At 39.6% G+C, this 19,393-nt stretch overlaps 1 protein-coding gene across 6 annotated transcripts in view; it reads left to right on the top strand.

Moving 5' to 3' along the window:
• The first annotated feature begins 555 nt into the window (after nucleotides 1–555).
• The window catches only part of PDE8B (phosphodiesterase 8B), a 64,287-nt gene continuing 45,449 nt past the window's right edge, over nucleotides 556–19,393 (top strand). For 2 of the 6 annotated variants that reach the window (XM_087885764.1, XM_034441080.3), the window contains exon 1: nucleotides 6,523–7,383. In XM_087885764.1, coding sequence (XP_087741890.1) covers nucleotides 6,928–7,383 — 456 coding nt within the window. In that variant the 5' untranslated portion in view covers nucleotides 6,523–6,927. Of the gene's footprint in view, nucleotides 571–6,473; nucleotides 7,384–8,161; nucleotides 8,401–19,393 lie in introns of those variants that run through there. The other 4 variants (XM_034441083.3, XM_034441081.3, XM_087885765.1 and 1 more) reach the window with 4 other exon arrangements.

Raw genomic sequence — 19,393 nt, 5'->3', positions numbered from 1 at the left:
TTGCTATTGAAAAAAATACATAAGTAAGTTCCAGAGAAGTCAATTTTGCTAAGAATATTCTATAACCGCCAGTACTGACCAGCTATTTCTTAGCTGAGGACACCTAAAAGGGGCATTCATACTCAAGGGGGCATGAATTTCTCCAAATATAAAAATATCAAATTGTATTTGCAGAGGACTTTCAGAGTGAAAGTGAAATGTGCATTTTATTTCACTGTATGCCCAGTAGATATTAATCTGAACCACACACACATACACAATGTGATAGATCTATCAATTATAATTAGCTGTCACATTAAATAAAACCTCTAATATGATTTGTTATTTCCTGGGAGTAAACAACTTCCTCCCTAGTAGCATTTAAATCACCGATTCTGGCTTAGAAGAACAAACCATACCCTCACTGTGGCTCTTACATTAATGCAAGAATCTTTGCAGAATACAATTGATTTCAGAGGTGAAATAAATGCCCAGAGGAGATTTGACCAAAAAAAATCAGGATATTGAGAGCCGGCAATGTATTTTCTTTTTATTAGATTTTGCAACCAGGGATCCTTGGAATTGAATCAGGTACTTTTATTTTCAAAGATCTTTAGTTTTAAGAATAATGATCCAGTTTGGTGACTATTGGATAGGTCAAATTACAAAGCAATAATTATTTTGCACTGTCTGCTTTTCATCAGCTATCTCATGGTTGCTTTGAAAAAAGGACTTTTGTAGGAGGATATGCAGGCTCATTCATTCATTTAAGATCCTGGCTTCTTTTTGAAACACCCGCAGTGCCATGCCTTTTTGTGGTTCTAAATAGGGTACCCCACCGTCTGAAAGTACCCCACATTGGTACAAAACTTGGAATGTACTTACCCCAAATGCAGCAAACTGCTTCAGCTATAATGCATGTTCTTCTAAGTTTCTTATTTAGAGAAGCTGACTTGAGAGTCATGACATGATCAAGATGGATTGCTTTTGCTGCTCCATCTTTCTGATGCAGATAGCGATCTGGGACAGTCCCTATACTATTGTGTGACAGGAGATTGCTGGGTGCTGCTGGAACTTTAGGAAGCTGCAGTTACAGCAAAGGAACCGACTCTTCTTACAATAATGTCAGCATAAGCCAGAGTCTTTTAAGAATTGGAAATGCGAGGAAAGTGAGATGAGAGAGATATGAAAACTGGTAGAGGAACTGTAGCCGTAACTGATCTTAGCTGGAAGCATATATACCCAACATTTCTGTTGCAACATCTGAGCTTTGAAGCAAACAGCCCAGTGAGATGCATCTGGCTTGCTGGGACCAACCTGAAAATAAATGGACACTGAAAGAAAATCTAAAGCCATTTTGGCTTGAACAGCACTATTTCCAGCCTAAGAATGACTGCTTTAAAAGTGAACGGAAGTAGTCACCAGAGTTTGACTGTACCACATGGGAAGGTAAAGCATGAATGACAGAGAATGTTAGAGATACATTAAACAGAAAGGAAAACTGAAGGAAAACGGATAGTTAGCTATTTTTTTTCTCATGGTAAATGTATTTTAATTGTGTTGTACGGTGATCAATGTTACATAATTAGTTTTCTCCCTATCTTCTCTCTCTGAATGGTACCCAGTCTGTTACACAGTTTCTCCCTACTTCCGTTCCACTAGTGGTCCATTAGTATCAAATACAATTTGATGCTTTTAATTTTGCTAACTAATACAATAGAAGGATTAGATAATGAATGGAATCAATGTGTTCTAAGTGCTGGAATCAGGGTTGATTTTATGTTTTATATCTTGGAAATGACCAAACTGCCATAGTCATCTGTCAGTAAATTATGATTGCTGTTCCTAATTCCAACAAGTGTATCATTATATTTAACCAATGTCTGACTTGTTACTCTTCTATATGCCCTTGAATTCATGGAGGCAGAGAGTCCTTTGTAAGGATATAAGATAAACAAAGAGTAATTTGTTTCTGTTTCTCTAATATATTTTCTATGTTACTTGCAGCTTCTTGCTGTAAAACCAACAATTCATAGAAGTGTTTCAAAACAGCAGATAAGCTGCTTAATGCTTATGTAGCAATGAGCTTTGTTTATTGTGCAGTCGCAGGCTGTAGTCCATGATCCCTTAATTTACTGTTTCAGCTCATGCCCATTTTTAAACTTTATACAGGAAATCTTCCAATAATCCATTGTTGTATGCTTTTACACGTTTTTTCCTAGTGGTGGAAAGTTCTATGAATATTGCTAAGAAGCTGTGCTTCCTTATAATAAAAAAGGACACTTAAACCATCTTTAATTTTTTTTTTTTGCTTAGTTTGGAAATATGAGAACATTTACTAAGGTAGAAGTGACTTCCCTACAATAGATCTAGAGAAAACAAGCTAGACAAATAGAAATGTTATTTTCTAAGTGTTTTGCTTTTACCTCCGACACTTCTTTTTGCCCTTTTCTGCTGGGTATTGTCAACAGTGATTTTTGGTTCTTGGTATTTGTATAACAGTGAGAGACCTCTGTAGTTTCCGCAATCTCATTTGCTTCCCTTATTTTTATAGAGAGACTCAATGACCACATTGGGGAAATTGTCAGTCATCCCCTCTGTGGAGCAAATGTCTTCCATGATATCTTGAAACTCCTGCAACGTGTTTAGCTTTAGTGCTTTGTAGGACTCAGCAGGAATGCCCTCCTGCCCTGTTGTTTTATTTGAATTCATTTGTAAGATTGCTTTCTTGATCCCATAAGTAGAGGGAGTCTGGTCTAGGGCAACCAAGACTGGCTGCTGAGGAATCTGCTGTAAGACAACAGGATCAACTGTGGATAGTCTACTGAGTTCAGCCCAGCAATTTTTCAGTCCTTCCTGGTCTTTGGTCAGGCTTGGCCCATCAGATGACAGCAAGAGGGAACATCCTGATTTAGAAGGTCCATAAACTGCTTTATGGCACTGAATAAACTCTCTGGTGGCACGCATGTCTGCATAACTCCACCAGCTCTCAGCCTTTCTCTGCCACAACTTGTTTTGCATTACTTGAGGTTCTGCCTGTACTTTGGACAGCAGGTGTTTAAACTTGTCTTTCTTTGAGACAGATGATGGATCATTCTGTTAGTCTGCATAGGCCTTGTTCTTGGCCTGGAGGGCTGTTGAAATTGTCTTGTGATTTTCATCAAACCAGGGTATGACCAGGTTTTCAGTAAGAGTACAGCTGTTGTACTGTATATTATAACATCTTTAAACTGTGTTCACTTTTCAGAATAGGCTTGTACAAGCAGTAAATGAAGTAACTTTGAAAACATTGGATTTGGACTGGATCTTGCAGTCTACTAAAGATGAATGATGCTCTGGTAGTCCTTGGGGGTTTACAAAATGAAAGGGATTATGTGCAGGTTGAGAATTGACCAGACCAGCCTATGATCTGTCCAGCTCTCAGCACCTTACATAATCCAGGTAATGGTGACATTGTTAAGGTTGTGCTGACATACTATGGCATAGTTAAGTACATACCAGTGTTTGGACCTGGAATGCATGCAGGTTGTTGCAAGTCTGAACATTGTGTTAGTGATGCACAGGTTGTGCTTGGCACACTTACTCAGAAGCAGTAGGCCATTACTGTTGACTTTTCTCACCCCATGTCTGTCAAGGACTCATTTCTTTTCTTGATCTGAAATTTGGTCAGTTATCTTAGTAGGTGTTAGGTCTTAGGTTTGATATGTGTTACTATTCTTAAAGCTTCTATTTGAATTATTGTCATTGTATCAAAATTCAAAATGAAAATACAGAATGCAAGGCTGGTGACAGTTAAAACTGATGACAGTACTTCAAATTTATTTTCCTTCTCTGAATTATTATCTTCCAAAGTATGGAAAACATCTGTATTAATCCTGTGAATGTCAGAATTAGCTGCATTCATACATTTATTAGGAATACATAGTGCTTACAAGGCACCTATATCTAAGTGTCCTTAAACTTGTGTAAAAATCTAAGACTAATAAATAATGAAAGAACATACAAACAAGCCTTGTTTAAATATAAAAGATGAATTTAGTGGTATATAAAGAATGTATAACCTTTTTTTTTTGTTTGAGAACTGCATTTAAAACCTTCAAGAGATATACCAGAAGCCTAAATATTTTTTTAATAAATTAAATTAAATAAAAAACTCTCAAATATTATTCCATATATGTATGGAATATCTATATGTACCGGTAATCATTTCTTTCGGGCTCTGGATCTCTTCTTCCTTTCCCATAGAAAACCATAGGACTTTGAAGTCATAGTTGTACCCTCTTGGGTTATAGCAGTGGTAGGCAGTCCAATGCTTTTGGAACAAATTGTTGCTCCTTCCATTATAATGAGGCTTAACACAATTTATTCATGTAGTGCTACTCTTGAAGATAGTTCATCAGCTTCATCTGGTCTAAAATATGACTGCAAAGGTTCTGGTAGGATCTATCCATTCAGATTATGTAAGATCAGCTCTCTCTGTTCTCACTAGCTACCAGTCTATTTTTGAACTCAGTGGTGGTTTTAAATTTTAAAGCCTTAAAAATATGGAATCATATCTTACTTACTACTGCCTTCCTCTATGACTCCGCCCAGGAGTTTTATTTCATAAACAAATCTTTGTATTTCTTTGTCTTTTCAGATTGCAGAGGTCCAATTATTTCAGTTTCTCAAACTCAGCAAATTTAAAATGTACAGGTAGTCCTTGACTTACAACAGTTCATTTAGTGATTGTTCAAAGTTACAACGGCAATGAAAAAAGTGACTTATGATCATTTTCCACACTTATGACTGTTTACTGCATCTCCATGGACATGTGATAAAAATTCAAACGCTTGGCAACATAATGCCAAGATCATGTGATCACCTTTTGCAACTTTCTGACAAGCAAAGTCAGTGGGGAAACCAGATTCATTTTAAAACCATGTTACTAACTCATCAACTGCAGTAATTCACTTAACAAATGTGTCAAGAAAGATCATAAAATGGGGCAAAATTCATATAACAAATGTCTCACTTAGCATCAAAAATTTTGGGCTCACTGTGGCCGTAAGTCGAGGACTGCCTATATGGTTTTCAGCTCCCAGAATTCCCTAGTCAGTATATTACTCAGGGAATTTTGGGAATCAAAGTTCACATATCTTAAAGTTGCTGAAGTTAAAAACCCTGGGTTATATTGCACCCAAGATTCAAAAAGACCTTGTAAAGAAATGCTACCTTTGTGCTCAATAGCCCTCCCCCAAGTTACCTGGTTTAATGTACTATATTTTATTTTTGAAGCCAGTTTTTGTAATCCAAAAACATTCCTTGATTTGAGGACAGTCCATAATCCAGAAACTAAAGGATGGCTGGTATGTTTGAAGAGAAGGAGTCCCTGCTGAAACCCACTCAGTGCCCAAAGATTCCCCTTTAAGGCAGTTTGGAGAAAACAAACTAATGGCAAATTTGGAAGAGCATTCAAAGAAAACTCTGGATTTGCCAGAGAGAAAGGGGGTAAAATTTCATTCAAGGGGAGTGAGAAGGCTCTTTTTCACTTCATACAGTGTTGTACTGTTTCCCCAGTGGGATGAAGTAGTTGACTGGGCTGCCAGCTGCTTGTTGCTCTAGTCCAGGGGTCCCCAAACTTGGCAGCTTTAAGACTTGTGGACTCCAACTCCCAGAATTCTTCAGCCAGCTGTGAGTTGAAGTCCACAAGTCTTAAAGCTGCCAAGTTTGAAGACCTCTGCTCTAGTCCAATATTTTTGGCCTCACAAAATTTTGGGGCAAAAATTCTTCCTCTTCTAGGAGGGGAGGCTAAGATAGATAAATGCAGCCCAGCTGATCCTCCCATGCCCTTTCTGTACTGAAGGGTGGAGAAGGAATGTGGCCTGTTCTCCTTTCACAAATATTCAGCTCGCCCGCCGTTTCCTTTAGAATAGAATAGAATAACAGAGTTGGAAGGGACCTTGGAGGTCTTCTAGTCCAACCCCCTGCTTAGGCAGGAAACCCTACATCACTTCAGACAACTGGTTATCCAACATCTTCTTAAAAACTTCCAGTGTTGGAGCATTCACAACTTCTGGAGGCAAGTTGTCCCACTGATTAATTGTTCTAACTCTCAGGAAATTTCTCCTTAGTTCTAAGTTTCTCCTCTCCTTGGTTAGTTTCCACCCATTGCTTCTTATTCTGCCTTCAGGTGCTTTGGAGAATAGCTTGACTCCCTCTTCTTTGTGGCAGCCCCTGAAATATTGGAACACTGCTACCATGTCACCCCTGGTCCTTCTTTTCATCAAACTAGACATGCCCAATTCCTGCAACCGTTCTTTATATGTTTTAGCTTCCAGTCCCCTAATAATCATATTTGTTGCTTTTCTCCGTACTCTTTCTAGAGTCTCCACATCTTTTTTACACCGTGGCGACCAAAAACTGAATGCACTTTGGTTTATTCTCAGGCGAAAGGCACTGAGGCAGCTGTTGCCTCAGTGCGCTGGAACCAGCGGCTGCAGACGATCCGTAGAGGAGAAATGGGGGGGGGGATATAAGATAAAAGGACCGAGGTAGAGACGAGGAAGCCCGAAGTGGAGTCCGAGAGGAGGCTGCCCGATTCCTGAAGGCGAATTGAGGGAGCGGGGAGCGGCGGCTGCCGTCTGGGTTGGGCTGAGCAGCGCCGGGCGCCTGGCCGCCTTGCTCCAAGTTTCCGTCAGGCGGGCAGCCTCCGCCTCCTCCCTGACGCGGGCTGTGAGGGATGCCCCCATGATGGAGCGCGGCGGACTCGCACTCCCGTCTCTGCCTGGCGGCGGGGAAGGACAGGGCGCCCTCGCCGCAGGGAAAGAGCACTGCGGGGACCGGCGAGGCTCTCCGGAGTCCCTGCCTCCCGTGTCGGGCAGCGCGTAGCCTCCGCCGACGGAGAGGAGGAGATGGCGAGTCGCAATCGGCGCCGTCGCCGCCGCCGCCGCCCAAGGCCGACGGCCGATGTTCCCGCTCTGGGCTGAGCTGCCCGCTCGGCTCGGCTCGGCGTTCCGCAGAGCTCGAGAGGCGCGAGGGCGGCTTGGTGTGGCCCCCGCCGGCTTGTTCGGTCGGTGGGAGCGAGCGAGGGCGGCGCGGCGGCGCGGCAGAGGGATGGGCTGCGCCCCCAGCATCCACGTCTCGCAGAGCGGCGTGATCTACTGCCGCGACTCGGAAGAGTCCAATTCGCCGCATCAGACCGCCGCCGTCTCGCAGGGAACGGCCGCCACCTTGCACGGGCTCTTCATCAAGACTGACGCGGCCGACACCATCCCTTCGGTGCTCGCCTACCAGAGTCGCCAGCCGCCGCCGCCGCCGCCGAACTGCCCGGCCTACCCGCGCAGGGAGGTGCGCAGGAGCGGGGGTCACCACTGCTGTGGCGTCGTCGAGGCGGAAACCCAGACCAGCCAGAGTAGCGTCAAGGTAAGGACTGCACTTGCTGGGCGCTATCCAGATCTCTTGCATCTAGCTGGAAGACGGAGCAGCCTTCCTTCAACCTGCTTCCTTCCAGATGTGTTGGACCAGACTCCCTACAGCTGTCATCAACCTTACCTGATGTGAAGGGGGGTAGGTCTGGGACTGACATGGGGATCATGGAAGCTGTAGTCCAACACATTAGGAGGGCACCAGGAGGGGAAGGTCAGAAGGGCATGAGGTTGGGTTGAAGAGGAAGAACCTCATGATGAAGAAAAGGAGAAAGTTTTTTGTCCTTCCATCACCAGAGATCATCCTTTCAGGTAACAGAGACATCTTGAGGAAGTCACAGGAACAGAGATTTCTAATTAACACCTGACCCTATGGTCAAAATAGTAATTATCTCAGTGGGACTCTCAATATTCCCCAGAAGAAAAACTTTACTTGGGCAATTCTTTCCCACTCCAGTATTCCTTAACTCCTAACTAGGAATCACTCATTTGAAATAACCAGCCAAGCCAGAAGTTCACTCCTGAGTACCTTTGCCAAGTTTAGTTCACACTCCCTTTCATAGTTTAGTCCAGTTTTTCCCCCATCTAAGATTCTCTTGTTGGATTCAGCTGCAGCTTTTGTTTTCGACAGTCTCAAATTCCAGCACATCTGGCTTCAGCTGAGGAAAGGCTGATTTAAAAACTGCCTAAAAAGGAACAGATGAAGCGCCTTGAGCCACCTAACTTAAAACTGTCTTTGGGCTGTTCAGTCAAGGTTTTTTTTATCTGTTTCCCAGGAGACGAGCAATAAAAGCCACAATGAGACGAGGGGACTAGAAAAAAGGCAGTGCGTTTAGTCTTCCATACAATATTGCTTTGGCTGTCGGGGCAGAACCTCCCATGCTCTACAGAAGATGATAAGGGAGAGAGCACGAGGTTGACGATCAGAAAGGCTGCAGCAGATGCACATGGGATGCGGTGGTTGCCATGGCATCCAATGGCTTACTTCTTCTCCAGGTTTTTCCTGTCTGGTCAGGTACAAGCACATTGGCCAATGTCCTCTCCTGTATATTGGCTGGTAGGAATCATGTTGAAATTCAGGGTTAAGTTTCTGTATATTTTGGGAACTTCGTTGTATTTACCTTTATCAATCCATGTGCTTTGTCTGTCAGAACGTATCCCAAATGCATCTTTATCTACATACACATGGTGGAATATGAGTTAAAACAGAACCACCTTATGAAAGCACAAAGTAAGTAAAATCTCCCTTGAGAGAGGGAGGTCAATTCTTGGTGACCACGTTAACAAGTCCATTAATTTTCTTAACAACAATAGAGAATACATGAATTCATTTAAGCTGGTGCAGGGATGAAGGATAATATTTGCCTAATTCCTCCAGGCAGCACATTCAGTGTTCCTGGGAAACTGTCAGATGTGAGTAGTAAGTGCTCAAAGAAGACTTAAACAGTGGGAATCCCTGGGATTTGACAGGATTGCTACAGTGATCACAGAAGAGTTTGGGAATCTTGTGGTCTTCGCCATGTTGGCTGGCATCAACTGGAGTCGAGTTCAAAATATTTGGACTTGGTTGCTTTTTTCTTGGTTAGAATATAGAACTTGAACCTAGGGCCCCTGCTTCTTCATGTAATTTATCTGAAATAGTTATTAACTCTAAACATATCTTTCTTCTATTTTGATTCTTAAATGGAGATAACTTGTTCATTTCTTGGAACTCTTTGGTGGAATTTTAAGAAATAAGGGCAGGAGTCATTTATATGCCTCTTTGGAATTTCTAACCATTGCATTTTCATAAACAACATTTTAAAATACATATTGGACATTTTGAAATATATTAGAGTGGAACTGAAAGAAAGGAAAGAAGAGGCTAACAAAATAGCAATAGCAATAGAATTTAGGCTTATATACCACTTTGTTGTGCTTTAGAGTCCTCTAAGTGATTTACAGAGTCAGCATTATGCCCTCAACAATCTGGGTCCTGGTGAGAATTGAACTGCTGGCAGTCAGCAGAATTAGTCTGCAATACTGCATTCTAACCACTGCGCCACCACAGATTTTAGAAAGCCAGCATGGTGGATTAGCATTCACTAGATGGTTCTTAAAAGGTACATGGGGGACTGAAGTAAATTACAGCTAGTCTTTGCTTTACAGCCAAAATTAGGACCAGAGTTTCTGTTCCTAAGCAAGGTGATCGTTACGTGAGTTGTATCCTATTTTACCTTTTTTACCATGATTGTTAAGCAAATCACTGCAGTTATTAAGTGAATCATGCAGTCGTTAAGCAAATCCAGCTTCTCCCGATGATTTTGCTTGTCAGAAGCTGATCGGGAATGATGTTCACATGATATTCGGGAATGGGGATCACATGAATGGGACACTGCAATTGTCATAAATACATGCCAGTTGCCAAGCAACTGAATTTTGAATAGGTGACCATAGGAATGCTGCAACAGTTATAAGTGCAAGTTGTAAGTCACTTTTTCAGTGCTGTTGTAACTTTGAACAGTCCCTCAACAAAGGGTTGTAAGTCAAGGACCATCTGTACCTGATCCATGGACGTACATATGGGCCAAATAAAAAATGAATATAGGGATGGAAATTTGGAGGTGCTCAGAACTCCTTTTCTTCAGTATTTTGGTACCTTTTCTGAATAGACTTACTATACTGTTTATTCTTATACATTAAGCCCAATGTGCAGGAATTGAGATTATAAGCAACAAATATAATTTCTATGAGGTCAGCCCAAGACTGCTTAGTAAAAGGCAAGCTAAGGCTGGCAAAAGGTTAAGGCTCAGGCTAAGATCAGCTCCTGATTGGGAGAGCTACTGGTGAGCTCATAGATTACATGTGATCTCCAGATCTTTTGCAGCCCTGAAATCCACTGGTCACGAAGCACTAAAATTTGGCAATAAATTGTCAAATAATGGCAGCATGGATAAATAGCTCATCTGATAAGTTTTAGATAAGCAGAAACATTACATTCCCTTCTTCCTAGAAAAGAATATGCACAAATAATTCTGGTCCTGATTGTTTAGTGACCATATAAAATAATAGCCTAGGAAGAGGGAGAGAAATAAAGTATAATTCTCAGATATTAAAAAGTTGCCTATTTGTAATTTCTTTGTACTGATTCCCTATAGAATTCTCTCCCTGGCAAGAGAAGGTTGGTCCCATCTGTTTATTTTTTTACAAGATAGATATATATAATATATATACCATATATATTCTTTTAGCTTCTGGCTCGCAGTTCTTATTATTAATATACATGTAATGTAATAATAGTCAAGTTGCATTTATGCTCTGTATTTGGTTTATTTCAATTAATTTACTCTTAGGTTTGCTTAAACATTGATTTGTGGTTTTATGAATAAGTTGTTGATTTGTATGATGTTTTTGATTACATAATCTCTTTTCTTTTTGTATGGTAAATAGCATCTATTCTTTCAGAAGAAAGAATGATCCATAATATATATGGATGAATAAATACCTTGGCAAAGATGAAGTTTTAATATATGGCTAATAAATATACTTGGTATATAAATGCATAAATGGAAACCATCTAAATCTAGTTAAAAATGTTGCAACCTGATGCACAGAACTGCGTTTGCATATTTTCCCACTATGCAAGTAAGCGGACAAAAGCATATGACCCATCATTGCAGTGATGGGTTGCCCCCGGTTCACACTGGTTCTTTAGAACCGGTAGTAAAACCAGCAGGAGGCTCCACCCATCGACCCCGACATCAACAAAATGCTTCTGCGCGAGCGAAGCAAGCGCTTGCATGCAGCCCTGCTGCGAACCGGTAGTAAAGGTAAGTAGAACCCACCCCTGCATCATTGGAAGAACCTCCTGTATTCTACTATAAATATGAGTGCATATATATTCCATTATAGTTCAACTAAGCATAAAACCATTGATTAGATGGCTGCGAATTCAAATGCTTTGCAAAATAAAAATGTCAAGTTGCAACTTGCTATATTCTCTTGACATAATTTGTTAAGTTTTTTCCTCAACTACTACATTCTGCAAAAGTTTAAAGAGAGTATTGCAGCTCTTTTAAGAAGAGTAACAACAATGAAAACACTTCCACTTCATATATTGTTATTCTCACCTCTCTCTATATTTAAAGATGAGTCACTTTGTAAAGAACCAGTAATCTCATGGTTTACATTTGGAAGTTCAATGCCATCTGTCTTCTGTGAAGTTCCTTCAAGTCAGTCCACAATTATATTGAAATATGGTATTATCTGGATACAGACCTATCAATCATAGAGTTATGTCAGCAGCTTTAGCCAACACAGGTACATGGTAGTGATTTATTATTACTGTTTAACTATAGTTTAATATAAATCCATCTTTTATAGACAGGACACATTTGTGTTAGGCTAAATGGGTGTATAACCCTCAAAAATAGATGGGATTCTACTAGCCAGTTTCACTGGGTTACTGGATAAACTTTTGATGGTTGAGAGTACCACAGAATAAGAGGGCAGCAGTAGATGGGACAATGAAGCCAAATGTACTGTGTTATAGGTGTCCTTATTGTGTTCTCTTCCTCAGATTTTGGAGAATCACCTGTGGGAAGGTCATACCACTGATTTCAAATAATAGTCTCAGACAGAACCTTGGAGGCCTCAAAAAAGAGAAGAGATATGGGATATTAAAGAATACCAATCACTGCTTTGCACAGCCCATTTTGCTTTCAAGATAATGCAGAAGACTTTCTGTGAAATTTCCATAAATAAGGCTTCTAGTAAAATTTCAGAGCTGTCAGTTATTTTCATTGTGAATATATTCAGCCATTAGTTATATAACTTAAATTAGGAATGTACTTTTCTTGAGGAAAAAGGGGGACAATTTTCCCCCTTCTGTTCTTATATTAAAGTCATTTATATAACAATAAAGTTGGGCAAAGAGCAGTCTGAAAATTGGCCCTGTTTTATTGTAATCTAAGATGAGCTAAGAAGAACATGCCATTTTATGCTAATGTATCCTCTTCTATAATAACACCGCAACTAAAATGAGATAATTTGATACAGCAAAAGAAATTTCTTAAAGGATTTCTAAGTTTGGTTAATACTTACTCTGCAGAATAAAGGTTATTTTTTTTTCTTTTTAATATTGAAGAGAGCTCAAAATGATACTTTGCAAATGACAGCTGAAAGGAGAAAAAAAAGTACATTAAACATTCAGCAGTGTGAATATGCTGGCTCAGTGCATTATAACAATCCAAAATGAGCACATGGAGTATTTAAAATTCAGGTCCAAGATTTGTTATAAAATTAAACTTACACATTGCACTCATGTTCATTAGAATGATGTGACAATTTTTTTGAAACCACTTCAGAAGAGCAAGCAAATAGGTCATCTTCCTTGCAAATTTAGGATTACTGGATTACTTAATACTGGGTACCAGGCACTTTCTCTCCATAATTATATTAAAGAGGTTTTTGAAAGAGCTAAGTTTTTTTGTGCAATAATAATGTTCTTGGTGTGCACTGTCCTTTCACTAAAAGCAAGTTTTTTGGGACAAAGTTATCCTACATTGGACAATGTCACTACAGTGTTCTCCAAAAGAGGGAAGGAATTATTGAGATTCTGTAGCCTTGAACTATTCAACAGTTTCACTGACAAATGGAAATTCGGATCTGTTTGTTGTTGACTAACAGTTTTGCTGCTGCTACTGTAGTGAGCCAATTTTAAGCAATAATGTATTGTGACTTTAGCTTTCTTTTTATAGTGTTTATTTCACTGTACCATTCACGAAAGAGTCAATACTTTTTCTATTGTGAGTCTCCAGAATCCAATCTTTGCTCCCATAAAATATCACAGGGAAAACTATGGCCTCAATCTATGGCCAGAATTGAGCCCAAAATTTCCAGTGCTAACAATACAGTTGTTAAGTGAGTTGCCTCCCATCTTACGATCTTTTTTGCCACAGTGAAGTTGTTAAGTGAACTATGTGGTCATTAAGCAAATTCTGCTTTCCCCATTGACTTTGCTTGCTGGAAGGAAGCCAGCTGCGAAGAAGGTTACAAATGGTGATCGCATAACCCTGGGACAATGTAACTGTCATAAATATGTGCCAGTTGCAGAGAGCTCAAGTTTTGATCACATGACCATGGGGATGCAGCAATGGTCATAAGTATGAAAACTGGCCAGAGGTCCCTTTTTTTCAGTGCTGCTGTAATTTTGAATGATCATTAAGAAAATGGTTGTAAGTCAAGGATTTACAAGGACTGCCTGCATTGCCTGCACCATTCTGCTCTTTGGAGGCATAGGCACATCATGATCTCCGAACACCTTTTCCACAGCTTTCATTAAGGCTCTACAACGTGCAACTCTGTGGTGTATTTCTACTGGATCCTTTACTATTGATAGCCAACCCTAAAGGCAAAAGCTATCTACTACTTCAATATCTTCATTGTCACTTCTAAGGCTGGTTGCTTACTTCTGGTCTTAGTTTCTCTAGCCTGGAACATAGTTCTTGCCCATCTTCCATGGAGATTCCATTTATCTATCTGGATGCAGCTTTCATGTCTCCTCCTAGTCTTCTTTTCTCCAAACCAAATATCCCAAGTTCTTTCAGTCTGTGTTCACAAGGCATCTCAAGTCTCTATCAGCTTTGTTACTTTCCTCTGAATCCTCTCTAACATGGCATAGTAAAATCCATTTTTCGCTGTAGCCAAGAAAGATTTTTGCTCCTTTATAATATGGGAAATCATAAACATAGATTTCTAAACCCTTTAAAACTATAATTTTACTAAATGGTTTCAGATGCCTTTGCTCTAACAAAGGATTACAATTATTGCACAGAATTATAATGAAATAATGGAAAAAAACATTGCTAACACATTCTACTACATGTATTAAAATTTGTTCCTCATAATACTCAGCTAATGATTATACTTGTGCTACAGAAAAAATAATTTTCCATATTTCTTTCCTAATGCATGTGCTATCATGTAAACTGCTCATTTTATCATATTCTGATATCATGTCTAAAATATGAAGATTAGAGTTGTAGGAATAAAATCCTGATATTAATACAAATTAATGGAAAATGCACTACTGAAGCAACTAATAGTAACAAACTAATAATTATTCGAGTTCTTTGAGTGAAATATAGATTATATCTGTTTATTAAAGAGCCTTGGTGGTGCAGCAGACTAAAGTGCTGTTAAGTAGCACCAGCTGCCTGCGATTACTGCAAGTTCAAATCTTACCAGGCTCAAGGTTGACTTAGCCTTCCATCTTTTCGAGGTAGGTAAGATGAGGAGCCGGATTGTGGGGGCAATAAGCTGACTTTGTATAAAAAAGAACACCGCTTAGGTGGGGGCCGAAAGCCCTACTAAGCAGGTATATACAAAAGTATGAAGGCTATTGCTTAACGCATTATAAGCCGCCCTGAGTCTCCAGAAAAGGGCGGCATATAAATCGAACCAATAAATAAATAAATAAATAAATAAATATTATATTTCATAAGGCTTTAAAAACTTGGCTATATACCCAGACCTGGGGCTCGGAATGTGTTAAGGGACCCATTATCTAACTTTACTATTAGTTGATTAATCATCATAGCTGCTGTTTGTATTTATTTATTTTGTAGATGTTGTTACTGTTTTAATGTTCTTAATTGTTTTATAATTTTAGAATTGTAAACCGCCCAGAGTCATCTGGTTGAGTTGTATGGCTATAGAAATAGAATAAATAAATATCAATAGAGTATAAATTAAGCAAAGTAAAACACTTTAAGAGAGCCAGTTTGATGTAGTAGTGAAGGCATCAGGCTAGAAATGAGAAGATAATGAATTCTACTTTTTTCTTCCTGGGCTTAAAACCAGCTAGATAATCTTCTGCCAGTCACTTTTGCTCAGTCCTAAAAAGCAGGCAATGGCAAATCACTTCTGAAGAACCTTGTCAAGAAAACTGTAGGGACTCATCCAAGTAGTCTCTAAGAATCAGACACAACTGAATGGGGAGTGTGTGTGTGAAATCCTTTTAAAACTCTCTTATTTCACTAGTGGATGGCGCAGTGCTCAGTGATTAAGACGCTGGGCTTGTCAAGCTGGAAAGCCAGCAGTCCAGGTTTGAGACTGCCAGCTTGTGCCACGCAACAGAGCTCCTATCCTCGCCCCAACTCCTGCCAGCCTAGCAGTTAGAAAGCATGCAAATGTGAGTAGATAAATAGGAACCACTTCAGTGGGAAGGTAACAGGACTCCGTGATGTCATGCTGGCCACAGGACCATGGAAAGCTCTCCTGACATTGGCTGAATGGCCTTGAAATGGAGATTAGCACCGTCCCCTAAAGTCAGCAATGACTAATCAAGTAAAATTCCATAGAGACTCCTTTATTTCATTAGCACATCGCTGAAGTTTCTGACTGAAAATAAAGGGAAATTTGCTTTCTGTAGAAATACTCAACAGAGAAAAAAAGAATTGGACTTGTATTCTCTCAAATTCCCAGATGGGATGGATAGTTTGCTAGAGCAGTAAAATAATTGTCTCAGCAGCTATCCAGCCATATCTGAATCTGGAAAATATAGCAGTTAGGGCTGAGCTCAGCAGCTTAAAAGATTCTCCCATAGAAAACTATAAAAGGCAGACTCTGGGCAGACATAAGGGAAGCTGATCTGTCCCTACATTAGAGGATCTCTGCTGTAAAATGATCCAAAGAAGTTGTATAAAAAACTGAGAAGGGATATAAAACAAATCCAAGAGACAATAAAGCTTAAAGAGCAACTCAAATAGATAAAAGATCAATAACATACTGTTCGGTCAACATTATTTTTCTCTCTGGAACAGACTAGTTGGAGCAGAATCCCTCTTTCTTACCCCCTATCTCCGCTGTGATTTTCTTGATCATTTCCTGCCCATTTATTACAAAAGATAAGAAATGTTGGATAGATTTAGTACAGTACTTGAGTAGGAGACCATCAGGAAATTTTTTGTATTAGATTGGGAAATAATTTTTAAAAATCTGCCCTCCCCCAAAAGAATGGCAAAATGCTTCTATAATGTTGCCAGGAAAACCATTCAGTTGTCTCCCTATGCTCTCTAGGAGCTGGACTCTACTCAAGGATACAGTTGTGTTTACCTTTAATAAGATAACCAGGTTTGTTGTTGTTAGTTGAGAAGTCGTGTCTGACCCATCGCAACCCCATGGACAACATTCCTCCAGGCCTTCCTGTCCTCTACCAGCCTCTGGACTCCATTTAAGCTCACGCCTACTGCTTCAGTGACTCCATCCAGCCACCTCATTCTCCGTCATCCCGTTCTTCTTTTGCCCTCAATCTTTCTCAGCATTAGGTTCTTCTCCAGTGAGTCCTTCCTTCTCGTTAAGTGGCCAAAGTATTTGAGTTTCATCTTCAAGATCTGGCCTTCTAAAGAGTAGTCAAGGTTGATCACCGGTTTGATGCCTTGCAGTCCAAGGGACTCGCAAGAGTCTTCTCCAGCACCATAGTTCAAATGCCTCAATTCTTTGGTGCTCAGCCTTTCTTATGGTCCAACTTTCACAGCCATACATTGCAACTGGGAAAACCATAGTCTTGACTATACGTACTTTTGTTGGCAGAACCAGGCGATTTTTGTTAGGCAATAAAATTAAAAGGATCAAATCAGCAAGGGCAGATGAAATAATCAGTAAGTTCAGTAGTAAGTTTAATATTTCCAACTTTGGATTTGCATGCATTTTATATTATAAAATATATAATATATAAATCAGTAACGATGATTTTTTTCTTTCATAGGACATGATAGCATGTGTTCCTAATGGCCTACTGTTTTACCCAAGGAAATATACAAATTATGTTCAAAATAAGTGTCTTTAGTCCCTATAGAATAGATAGAGCCATGGTGGTGCAGTGGTTAAAATGCAGTACTGCAGTGCTAACTCACTACTCACCCCAGGAATTCGATTGTAAGCTGTTCAAGATTGACTCAGCCTTCCATTCTTCCGAGGTCAGTAAAATGAGGATCCAGATTGTTGGGGGCAATATGCTGACTCTGTAAACCGCTTAGAGAGGGCTGTAAAGCACTGTGAAGTGGTAAGTAAGTCTAAGTGCTATTTCTATGGTTAAAAAATACAAATTCAGTCACATTAGTAACATATTTCTCCATAATAAGTCTAGGGATTACTATAATAATGCATTTCTAGTTAGTTTTAGATCTTATCTTAGTTGAATATGGCAGTCCTATCATTATGTTATTTTTTCTGTCATTTCATTCCATGTATCAAAAAAAAACCCCAAAGCATATTAGTTCCATTAAAACTGTGTTACAGAAAGAGCCTGGTATATCAGGTTTTGGCTTAAATTGCTGACAATTTTGTGCCAGTGTTCCCTGTTTCTAAGGATGCTTTGGAAATGTGTACAGAGACTTCAGCATAAAGAAACGGGGTAACATATAGTGTTTTTTCAATAATAGCAAGAAAAATAAAATGAAATGTTCCTTAAATGCTGGGACATATGCATTGCTCCTTCTCTGCTGTATTCTCCTCCCTCCCCCGCACCCCGAAAAAAACCCTAGGCTGGATTAATAATCAAGCAATCAGCCAAAAGCTCTTTATATAAAAACACATTGTAATGAAACTATTCTGTGGACTGGTTTCATTTTAGTAATGTGAAGATTACAATGTGTGGCTAGGAACACTGGAAGTTATCTTATGCTAATTCAGACTAATTGCCAATCTAGATCAATAGCACATACTGAAGCCATTCAGAGCCTTGGAAAAACCATGAATTCAATGTGCAGGAATGGGTATGAATAATTAAAGTACTTATTTCATGAAAGTTGTAGGTCTGCAGAAGTATCTTGGGCTGAATTCTCTGCTTTTCTTCTCTCTCAAAAGAAGAATCCCCCAAGAGAGCATGATGTTAGTGCCAAAAATAGAATACAGAGCTCAAGGATAAATATTCTGCAGGCATGCAGTACGTGGTCCCAGAATCTGTCAGCTGAAATGATACCTCAGTACCCCAGAGGTTAACTGAGCTTTTAACTCCTGCTGACGTCATTCAGTCTTTTTGTTCTTATTAGGGTACCCTGACAGCCGTTAGGCAGAATAAAAAGAGCTTCTTCAGGCAGCAAATATAGAAGTGTCTTTAACACTACCATTGCCCTCAGCTTTGGAGAATGGCCTTGTGGTTGTCAGTGATGAAGTAAAGCTGCTCTTTAGCAACAAACCCCTTTGATTATTAAAACTGGTATGTCATCTGTGCATTATACAGCACCCACTGTCACATCTAGTTTGGCTCTTAGAAGTTTGCACAGTGGCATGGCAATGAAAGAGAAATATTGGTGAATCTCATTACTAGTTCTGTCACGAATAATATAGGCTATGTACTCCTGACAAGTGATGCAGCACTATTCAATGCCGCAATTACATTAGAGCACGATGTCTAGTTTCCCTGGTACTGTACAAAAGTGGAGTAGTTCTAGTGTCCAGAAAATTGTAGTCTTGAAGAAAAATACATAGAGCTTCCAACAAATCAGTAAGAACTATTGTTCTGGAAATGATTCTGCCAGTCATAAGAAGCTATTCGTGTGATATTTTGAAGTCTCTGCACAGAAAAGACATCAAAACTCTTAATCAGTTATGTAAATGAAAAAAGTTTGTTATTCATCGTGTGTCATTAGCTTTCAAATGCGTTCACATTTCTTTGTTCTAAATTCTTTAGCAGGAATGGATGAATCAGTAGCATGGATTGATGCATATTCTCGGAGAGTAAGAGACATCACGATGCTGTTCAGCTATTTCTTAGAAACAGATCATTGGATACCTAAATTAAAAATTTAGAATTGCCTTATTCTGAGGTTAGATTTCTATTCCATCAATACATAGTGATGGGCAGAATCTTTCTAGGATGCCAGGGAGGAGTGGATTTGGGACTTTGTGCTCATGTAACATATACCCTGCCATCGTTGTTTGCAGGGATGGGCAGGATGAGGTACATAACAAATCAACTATCACGGCCTTACAATACAAGTTCTGTCCTTATATAGGTGTGTTGG

Source organism: Pantherophis guttatus, chromosome 2 (genome assembly GCF_059756535.1).
Source record: "Pantherophis guttatus breed Tessera chromosome 2, ASM5975653v1, whole genome shotgun sequence".
NCBI classification, from domain to species: Eukaryota; Metazoa; Chordata; class Lepidosauria; order Squamata; family Colubridae; genus Pantherophis; species Pantherophis guttatus.
The sequence above is the reverse complement of the archived record's forward strand: the minus strand, read 5'-3'. Positions and strand labels throughout refer to the sequence as shown.